The sequence below is a fragment of the Coregonus clupeaformis genome, unplaced genomic scaffold, assembly GCF_020615455.1.
Source record: "Coregonus clupeaformis isolate EN_2021a unplaced genomic scaffold, ASM2061545v1 scaf3864, whole genome shotgun sequence".
NCBI lineage: Eukaryota > Metazoa > Chordata > Actinopteri > Salmoniformes > Salmonidae > Coregonus > Coregonus clupeaformis.
In genome coordinates, this window is record NW_025537318.1 from 15,608 (window position 1) to 27,169 (window position 11,562).

The 11,562-nt window shown below is 40.3% G+C and overlaps 1 protein-coding gene across 1 annotated transcript; it reads left to right on the forward strand.

Annotated features, from left to right (window-relative positions):
* The first annotated feature begins 417 nt into the window (after positions 1–417).
* On the forward strand, positions 418–1,189 carry LOC121555927 (NACHT, LRR and PYD domains-containing protein 3-like). Its single transcript, XM_045220447.1, has 2 exons — positions 418–605; positions 771–1,189. Coding segments are annotated over exons 1-2 (420 nt in total). The 5' UTR covers positions 418–604.
* The last annotated feature ends 10,373 nt before the right edge of the window (positions 1,190–11,562 follow it).

Here is an 11,562-nt window from a genome sequence, read left to right on the forward strand (position 1 = left end):
GAAGATTTCTACAATCTGAGTTCATATAGTTTAGTAATACCACTGTGGACATGTTTCTACAACCTTCTGAGTTCATATAGTTTAGTAATACCACTGTGGACATGTTTCCACAACCTTCTGAGTTCATATAGTTTAGTAATACCACTGTGGACATGTTTCTACAACCTTCTGAGTTCATATAGTTTAGTAATACCACTGTGGACATGTTTCTACAACCTTCTGAGTTCATATAGTTTAGTAATACCACTGTGGACATGTTATTCATTCCAGAGGCTACTACCACACTCAGAGAGCAGAGTATACTGTTCCCAGCTGTCTGTCTATGAACAGTATTAACATCTACAATCTCTCTCTCCTTTATCTCTGTAGTGGAAGGTCTACTCTGCCAGAGGATCAGTCCAGATGTGCAGTGTGTCAGCAGGTGCTGAGGGATCCAGTCTCTATCACCTGTGGACACAGGTTCTGCAGACAGTGCATCACCAGATACTGGGAGAAACCTGCTCCTTCAGGAGACTATGACTGTCCTCAGTGTAGAAAGAGATCCAGAACACATCCTGTACTACAGCAGCTGAGTCAACCCAATAAAACAAGAGGCTCTGAAAACAGTAAGACCACTTGCACACGTGGGCCAAGTCAATACCTTAATATGATTTACAGTAGTTAACTACAATATTATGAGATAATCGAAGTTACTGTAGTTGTGGAAGGCCCACTTTTCATCCTGTCAATGAATGTTTCTGATACACATCATTTTTCCTCTTCCCTTGTAGTGGATGACAGCCTGCAGAGAGCTATAGTAAACCATAAAGACAGTCTGAAAAGGAGGTATGAATGTGTGATAGAAGGCATGGAAAAAGCAGGGAATCAAACTCCCCTCAACAGGATTTACACAGAGCTCTACATCACAGAAGGAGAGAGTGAAGGGGTTAACAATGAACATGAGGTGTGGCAGCTAGAGACAGCATCCAGGACGCCAACCTCACATGACACAGCAATCCACTGCAATGACATCTTTAAACCCTTACCAGGCCAAGAGAGAAGCATCAGAACTGTGCTGACGAAGGGCATCGCTGGCATCGGAAAAACAGTCTCTGTGCAGAAGTTCATCCTAGACTGGGCTGAAGAGAAGGCGAACCAAGATGTGGATATCATATTTGTGCTTCCTTTCCGGGATGCGGAACTTGATTAAAGATCTCCAGTACAGTCTTCTCAGACTTTTAAATGGCTTCCACACAGAACTAGACATGGGCAATGCAAAGAAATTCACTGCCTGTAAAGCTATGTTCATCTTTGATGGTTTGGATGAAAGCAGACTTCCATTGGATTTCCAGCACAATGAAAAGGTGTCTGATGTCACCCAGACATCGTCTGTCGATGTTCTGCTGACAAACCTCATCAAGGGGAATCTGCTTCCCTCTGCTCTCCTATGGATAACCTCCCGACCAGCAGCAACCAATCAGATCCCCCCTAAGTGTGTTGACCAGGTGACAGAGGTACGAGGGTTCAATGACCCACAGAAGGAGGAGTATTTCAGGAAGAGATTCAGTGATGAGGACCTGGCCAGCAGAATCATCTCACACATAAAGACATCAAGGAGCCTCCACATCATGTGCCACATGCCAGTGTTCTGTTGATTTCTGCAGTAGTCCTTGAGCACATGTTGAGTACAGACAAGAGGAGAGAGAGATGCCCACGACTCTGACTGAGATGTCAATACACTTCCTGCTCATTCAGACCAGCCTGAAGAACCAGAAATATCATGGAAGAGATTAGATGGATCAACAGGAGCTCATGGAGTCAGATAAGGAAATTCTTCTGAAGCTGGGGAAGCTGGCGTTGAAAATCTGGAGAAGGGTAATCTCATGTTCTATGAAGAAGACCTGAAAGAGTGTGGCATTGATGTCAAAGAAGCCTCAGTGTACACAGGAGTGTGCACACAAATCTTTTAAAGAAGAGTCTGTGTTATTTCAGAGAGTGGTGTACTGCTTTGTTCATCTGAGCATTCAGGAGTTTCTCTCAGCTGTCTACATGTACCATTGTTACACAACCAAGAACATGGATGCACTGAAGCCCTTCTCAAGAGAAAGTCTAGAGCTGCATCTGAAGCTAACCTTGCATGAGCTGCTGAAGAGTACCGTGGATAAAGCCTTGGAGAGCAAGAACGGACACCTGGACCTCTTTGTCCGCTTCCTTCATGGCATGTCACTGGAGTCCAATCAGAAACTCCTACGAGGTCTGGTGACACAGACAGAAAGCAGTCCAGACAGCGTCCAGAAAACAATCCGATCCCTTAAGGTGATGCAGAGGAAGAACATCTCCCTGAGAGGTGCATCAATCTCTTCCACTGTCTGATAGAGATGAAAGACCATTCAGTACAGGAGGAAATCCAAGCGTACTTGAGGTCAGAGAAGAGATCCAAAAACCTCACACTTTCTCTGTGTTCAGCGCTGGCCTACATGCTACAGATATCAGAGGAGGTTCTGGATGTGTTTGACCCGAAGGTATACAAGACATCAGAGGAGGGTCGTAGGAGACTGCTCCCAGCTGTGAGAGGCTGCAGGAAAGCTCTGTAAGTATTGATGGAAATATCTCACACCAACATACATTGTAGTTACAGCAGCATTTTTATTGGCTGACTGGCTCTGTAAGTACTCATGTGACTATCCCTCAGACCAAACTTTACTGTAGGTAAGAACAACAATATTTTCATTGGCTGACTAAACTTTCTATCAGCTGAAAAGTCTTAAACAAACTGTAATACAAACGGATCAGAAAAGTTGTAGCATTGAGACATCTATACACAGTGTTCACATTATTAGTGCAGGGGTAACAGTGTAAGCAGGGAAGCTAAATGTAACATTTTAATACGACCTGTCCCTCATGGTATTTACTCTGTTGACAGACTCACTGGCTGTAAACTCACAGACACATCCTGTGAACTGTTGGCCTCAGCTCTGAGTTCAAACCCCTCAAACCTGAGAGAGCTGGATCTGAGTAACAATGACCTGAAGGATTCAGGAGTGAAGCTGCTCTCTGCTGGACTGGGGAATCCCCACTGTAAACTGGAGACTCTGAGGTCAGTATTCCTGTAGTTGGTCAACAAGTGAGAACTGTTCACCAGATCCACATGTGTTTACCAGGCACACATAGTCCACACCATATGTGTTTGGACAGTGAAGCTTACAGTTTTACATTTGGTGCTATGCTCCAGCATTTTGGATTTGAGATATAATGTTTCATATTAGGCAACAGTACAGAATGTCACTTTTTATTTGAGGGTATTCATACATACCTGTTGTACTGTTTAGAAATGAATGCACTTAATGTATCTAGTTCTCCCATTTGAAAAAGTCTTAATAATTTGGACATATTCACTTATATTGTATTAAAGTAGTCATAAGTTTAGTATTTGGTCCCATATTCCTTGCCTGCAGTGATTACATCAAGCTTGTGTTTCTACAAACTTGTTGAATGCATTTGCAGTTTGTCTTGGTTGTGTTTTGGATTATGTTTTTCCCAATAGAAACTGAATGGTGAATAATGTCCTGTCATTTTGGAGTCACTTCACTTGTATTGTCAGTAAGAATAGAAGATGTTTCTGAACGCCTTCTACATTCATGTGGATGCTACTATGATTATGAATAATCAGAATGAATCGTGAATGATGATGAATGAGAAAGTTACAGAGGAACAAGGATCATACCCCCTCTGTTATTGGTAATGGTGAGAGGTTAGCATGTTTTGTTGTAGCCTCTGTAACTTTCTCACTCATTATTATTCATGATTCATTCATGATTATTCTTAATCATGGCATCATCAGGATTAATTTAGTAGTGTTTAGAAACATGTTATCTACTCACTTAGACAGAAAATTACTCCAGTCATCATCCACCATTCAGTTACTATCGGGCAAAACATAACCCAAAACACAACCAAAACAAACTGCAAATGCAACCAATGAGTTTGGGACCAAATACTAAACTTTGACTACTTTAATACACTATAAGTGAATTGGTCAGAATACTTTTGACTTCTTCAAATGGGGGACTAGATACATAAAGTCAATCTAAATCTGATACCCCACTGTCTGTCTTTTGACTGATACTGCTTTTTTAAACTGGTCTGGTCAGTCTACTCAAATATTTGTACAATACATTTTTCTATCTACAAGCAATAATTTGATAATTTCAAATAATGATACATTAATTTATGAATAGATATGTCAGGTTTCAGGACACTGATATATCTGAATATGTTGAAAAATATATTGCCACTATTTTCAACACCAAAGAATAGCAGTGTGGTTTTAATATGATTTGACTCTTTACAGGCTGTCACGCTGTCTAGTCACAGAGGAAGGCTGTGCTTCTCTGGTCTCAGCTCTGAAGTCAAAACCCCTCACACCTGAGAGAGCTGGACCTGAGTAACAATGACCTGGAGGATTCAGGAGTGGAGCTGCTCTCTGCTGGACTGGGGGATCCCCACTGTAAACTGGAGACTCTGAGGTCAGTATTCCTGTAGTTGGTCAACAAGTGATAACTGTTCACCAGATCCACATGTGTTTACCAGGCACACATAGTCCACACCATATGTGTTTGGACAGTGAAGCTTACAGTTTTAAATGTTTTGCTAAGCTCCAGCATTTTGGATTTGAGATATAATGTTTCATATTAGGTGACAGTACAGAATGTCACCTTTTTTATTTGATGTTAATAGTGAGAGGTTAGTATGTTTTGTTGTAGCCTCTGTAACTTTCTCATTCATTATTATTCATGATTCATTCATGATATTTCTTAATCATGGCAGTCACAAGCTTGATTTAGTCATTGTCAGTAAGGAATATGGGAACTGTCGTGGTAATTATTCGAATCAAAGGAGAGACTTTTAGATTTCCTCAAAGCAATTTAGCTTTATTAATTACTGCAGTAATGGAGTGTTAACAGTCACCGAGTTAAAGCTAAGGTTACAGTTAAGGTGTCGAAGTTAAAGCCCCAAAATAAACAGGATTCGTTACAACTCTTTATAGTCTTCCTGAGTCCTTGTGACGAAGAACTTATACGTGAAATTATACAAAGGTACATTGTGCTCTCATGTAACAGACATCAAGATTTACATGGAGCCAAATATCGTCTCCAGTTCATTTACTGCTTGTTTATACAGACATACTAATGCAACATAGGACACTAAGTATTTGCCTTAATTTATGAAGTTGGGTGTTAATTAATCACCTGGAGGGAGGGTTCTCCCCTCACAACCATCCATACCATGATACCTTGCATTATACAACCATCAATCCAAAACTCATGGACCAGGCAAGGAGGGCATTAATCAGAGAGGCAACAAAGAGCCCAAAGATAACCCTGAAGGAGCTGCAAAGCTCCACAGCGGAGATTGGAGTATCTGTCCATAGGACCACTTTAAACCGTACACTCACACACAGCTGTGCTACGGAAGTGTGGCCAGAAAAAGACATTGCTTTAAGAAAGAAATAAGCAAAAAGGCATGTGGGGAGACTCCCAAACATATGGAAGAAGGTACTCTGGTCAGATGAGACTAAAATTAAGCTTTTGGCTATCAAGGAAAAAAGCTATGTCACCTCTCATCACCCCCGAGGAACACCATCCCCACAGTGAAGCATGGTGTTGGCAGCATCATGCTGTGGGGATGTTTTTCATCGGCAGGGACTGGGAAACTGGTCAGAATTGAAGGAATGATGGATGGTGCTAAATACAGGGAAATTCTTGAGGGTTCACCTTCCAGCAGGACAATGACCCTAAGCATACACTCGAGTGGTTTAAGGGGAAACATTTAAATGTCTTGGAATGGCCTAGTTAAAGCCCAGACCTCAATCCAATTGAGAATACTTTCGCTAGCTACTGTAAAGTGTGTGATTAACATAATGTTGTAATTCTACGACAGACCAAATACTAAACTTTTGACTACTTTAATACACTATAAGTTAATTGGTCAGAATACTTATGACTTCTTCAAATAGGGGGACTGGATACATAAAGTGCTTTCATTTCTAAACGGTGAAACAGATATGATGAAAATACCCTCAAATAAAAGGTGACATTATATACTGTCACCTCATATGAAACATTTGATCTCAAATCCAAAATGCTGGAGATAGAGCCAAATTTCAAATGTTAGCTTTACTGTCAAAATAGATATGGTGTGGACTGTATACTCAATACAATCTAAATCTGATACCTCACTGTCTGTCTTTTGACTGATACTGCTTTTTAAACTGCTCTGGTCAGTCTACTCAAATATTTGTACTTTATATTTTTCTCTCTACAAGCAATACTTTGATAATTTGTAATTTCTAATAAGGATACATTCATTTATAAATATGGCAGGTTTCAGGACACTGATGTATCTGAAAAATTTAAAAGGTGACATTATCATCATTATCTTCACATTATCTTCACTGTCAAAATAGATATGGTGTGGAATTTATACCCATAAGTGTAAAATGTCTTAATTCTCAGCACTTATACGACCAATTTTCTACTCTGAGACACTTTGTGGATATGGGCCCAGATCTCAAAATATTGTTATAAAAAAACGTAGAATGTTTGCTTTACATAATGTAATAATTTAATATTATAATGTAAGCCACTGTAAAGACTGGGTTTAGTTTATTGTGTGGCACTGCTCATGTCCTCGTTCTGGAACTGTCCGCGTCCCCGTACAGAACTGTCCGCGTCCACGTACGGTGTGGTGCCAAGCATATTGTCCAGTTACGCGGGAGAGTGGCTGAGGTGATGTTGGGGAATAACGACGGAGTTCGATACAGTGTTGAGACACCGAAGTTTATTGTTCAATTTGCTTTTTGCTTTACGGTCAGGGACAGTGTGAGTGTAGCCAGAATCTTTTCACGCTATCCTTGTTTCATCTTGTGGTTAACCGGATTCGTCATCATCCTCGAGACGAGGGACAGACGAACGACCTGCTAGCTAGCCAAGCTAGTCGGTACAGCTAGCTAAGCTAGCTACTCTACCAGCAGCATCCTAGTTATCCTAGCTACCACTACATCATCACCGGCTGCTGCATTTCTTGTGGACCGATGGAGCTCCCTGGTTATTTCTTCCACCTGTTAAATACCGTGGAGGGCTTCTCCCTCTCTCGTTGACGGATGCTGGCCTACGCTCCTCTGTCCGGTTCTCTCTTTTCACTAGATGGACGGTAACTTTAGTGTTTAACCCCTCTGTGTCCAAGGGCCAAACTTTTTAATATAATTTTTTTAACGCCTTTTTTCTGAGAAAAAAACTAGTTCATTGCATCCGCCATGGAGCCCAGTTTCATAATATGACCTTGTCCCTAGTTACGAAGTAATCGCAAAAAAACAGGCCTTATGTTTGGGCATTTTTCACCCTACCAGCTCCTATTAGTTCTATTGAGCTCCGTGACACCGACTCGCCTTCAGAACGTTCTATTCCCAGCCCATTGTTCTGCGTCACAATGCCAGCTTCACTATTGTTATCAATGAGACCTGCCTGCGTTAACCCTGTAGGTTTACCTCAGGTAACTGATTAGTAAACAAGGTTACAGCTACTTGGTGAGCGTTAACCCTGTAGGTTTACCTCAGGTAACTAATTATTAACAAGGTTACGGTTACTTGGTGAGCGTTAACCCTGTAGGTTTACCTCAGGTAACTTTTATTAATAAGGTTACGGCTACTTGGTGAGCGTTAACCCTGTGGTTTACCTCAGTGTAACTTAATATTAACAAGGTTACTGCTACTTGGTGAGGGCGCACACCGTTCACCTGAGTATATGTTGTGGTCACCCAATAGTGAGGTGAGACAGTTTAAGAGGCGATGGCTGGCGGATAGCCATCAAACATTATACATTATCTGGTCATGGTTAACCATATTTGTTTTAAGAAAGAAGTGTACAATCTAAACAAAACACATGTCCCTGTCCTCTTTTTCAAGATGTGGCCGATTTCAACAGCCAGAATACATTTCTCTTAATTAAGAATAACAATTCTATTTGACGACTTGTTGTTTCTAAATGACTGCTGGGTAATTTGATATGCACCGAAATCTTCGCTCATAGGCATCAAATTGAGCTGAATGCTGCGCAGGTTCACTGAGTTGCAAACCAAATGGGTATAATGGGGTGATTGTTGTCCAATCGGGTGGTCTAGCTAATGGATTTGTAGATCTGACGCAGTTGCTACCTCAGATTATGAGCCTAGCAGGTGTCGTGAGTGAGTTATGTAGTACCCACATACGGCCACAAGGAGGAGCAAGAGTGTCATAAACCCATACTGTTTTTTGCCATAAAAACACTAAACCTAACAATCAATCAAATGTATTTATAAAGCACTCACTGTTCACCTGGATACACGTTGTGGTCATTATTGTCGGCAAGGAATATGGGACCAAATACTCAACTTTTGACTACTTTAAAACACAATAAGTGAATTGGTCAGAATACTTATGACTTCTTCAAATAGGGGGACTAGACTACATAAAGTGCATTTATTTTTCTAAATGGTGAAACAGACACGTATAAAAATACCCTCAAATAAAAGGTGACATTATATACTGTCACCTCATATGAAACATTTGTTTTAAAATCCAAAATGCTGGATTATAGAGCCACATTTCAAATGTTAGTTTGACCTGTGAAAATAGATATGGTGTGGACTGTATACTCAATACAATCTAAATCTGATACCTCACTGTCTGTCTTTTGACTGATATTGCTTTTTAAACTGGTCTGGTCAGTCTACTCAAATATTTGTACTTTATATTTTTCTATCTACAAGCAGTACTTAGATCATTTATTATTGTTAATAATGATATATTAATTTATGAATAGATATGGCAGGTTTCAGGACACTGATATATCTGAAAATGTTGAAAAAATATATTGCCGCTATTTTCACCACCAAAGAATATCAGTGTGATTTTAATATGATTTGACTCTTTGCAGGCTGTCAGGCTGTCTAGTCACAGAGGAAGGCTGTGATTCTCTGGTCTCAGCTCTGAAGTCAAACCCCTCACACCTGAGAGAGCTGGATCTGAGTAACAATGACCTGAAAGATTCAGGAGTGAAGCTGTCTCTCTGCTGGACTGGGGAATCCCCACTGTAAACTGGAGACACTGAGGTCAGTATTCCTGTAGTTAGTCAACAAGTGATAACTGTTCACCAGATCCACATGTGTTTACCAGGCACACATAGTCCACACCATATGTGTTTGGACAGTGAAGCTTACAGTTTTACATTTGGTGCTATGCTCCAGCAATTTGGATTTGGGATAAAATGTTTCATATTAGGCAACAGTACAGAATGTCACCTTTTATTTAAAGGTATTAATTCATATCTGTTTTACCGTTTAGAAATGAAAGCACTTTATGTGTGTAATTCTCCCAATGAAAAAGTCATAATAATTTGGACAAATTAATTTAGTCAAATGTTTATTATTTGGTCCCATATTCCTTACCCACAGTGATTACATCAATCTTGTTATTCTACAAACTTGTTGAATACATTTGCAGTTTGTTTTGGTTGTGTTTTTGGATTATGTTTTTCCCAATAGAAACTGAATGGTGAATAATGTCCTGTCATTTTGGAGTCACTTCACTTGTATTGTCAGTAAGAATAGAAGATGTTTCTGAACACTTCTACATTCATGTGGATGCTACCGTGATTATGAATAATCATGAATGAATCGTGAATGATGATGAATGAGAAAGTTACAGAGGAACAAGGATCATACCCCTCTGTTATTGGTAATGGTGAGAGGTTAGCATGTTTTGTTGTAGCCTCTGTAACTTTCTCATTCATTATTATTCATGATTCATTCATGATTTGTCTTAATCATGGGATCATCAGGATTAATTTAGTAGTGTTTAGAAACATGTTATCTACTCACTTAGACAGAAAATTACTCACGCATCATCCACCATTCAGTTTCTATCGGGCAAAACATAACCCAAAACACAACCAAAACAAACTGCAAATGCAACCAATGAGTTTGAGACCAAATACTCAACTTTTGACTACTTTAATACACTATAAGTGAATTGGTCAGTATACTTATGACTTCTTGAAATAGGGGGACTAGACACGTAAAGTGCTTTTATTTTTTTTAAAGGTGAAAGAGACTTGTATAAAAATAGCTTAAAATAAAAGGTGACATTATATACTGTCACCTCATACGAAACATTTGATCTCAAATCCAAAATGCTGGAGTACAGAGCCACATTTAAAATGTTAGCTTCACTGTCAAACTAGATATGGTGTGGACTGTATACGCAATACAATCTAAATCTGATACCTCACTGTCTGTCTTTTGACTGATACTGCTTTTTAAACTGCTCTGGTCAGTCTACTCAAATATTTGTACTATATATTTTTATATCTACAAGCAATACTTTGATAATTTGTCATTTCTAATAATGATACATTAATTTATGAATATATATGGCAGGTTTAAGGACAGTGATATATCTGAATATGTTGAAAAAATATACTGCCACTATTTTCACCACCAAAGAATAGCAGTGTGGTTTTAATATGATTTTGACTCTTTGCAGGCTGTCAGGCTGTCTAGTCACAGAGGAAGGCTGTGCTTCTCTGGTCTCAGCTCTGAAGTCAAACCCCTCACACCTGAGAGAGCTGGACCTGAGCTACAATCACCCAGGAGACTCAGGAGTCAGACTGCCTCTGCTGGACTGGAGGATCCACACTGCAGACTGGAGAAACTCAAGTATGTAGAGGGTTTATGTCAATGTTCATATCAGAGCATGTTGGAGTTATCAGGCTAGTTAAGACAAACATTCTTACCACCACATGGACTAAGTTATATAAAGACTGTGTGTGTGTGAGTGTGTGTGTTGTGTGTGTGTGTGTGTGTGTGTGTGTGTCCAGTGTGTTTCCTGTGTGTCCGTGTGTGTGTGTTGTGTGTGTGTGTGTGTGTGTGTGTCCGTGTGTGTGTGTGTGTGTGTGTTATGTGTATGTGTCCAGTGTGTGTGTGTGTGTGTTTGTTCAGTGTGTGTGTGTGTGTGTGTGTGTGTGCACGTGATCAGTACACACACTGGACACACATACACACTGGACTCACACACACACACACTGGACACACACACACACACACACACACTGTAAACACACACACTGGACACACACACACACACACTAGACATACACACACACACACTAGACATACACACACAGAGACTGGACACACACACACACACTGGACAAACACACACACAAAAACACACTGGATCACACACACACACACACACACACTGTAAACACACACACACTAGACACATACACACAAAGGACACAAACACACAGACACACACACACACTGGACACACAAACACAAACACTGGACACACACATACACTGGACAGACACACAAACACAAGACACACACACATACACTAGACACACACACACACACAAACACACACAGACACTAGACATACACACACACACAGGACACACACACACTGGACAAACACACTGAACACACACACACACACACACTGGACACACACACATACTGGACACACAAACACACACACTT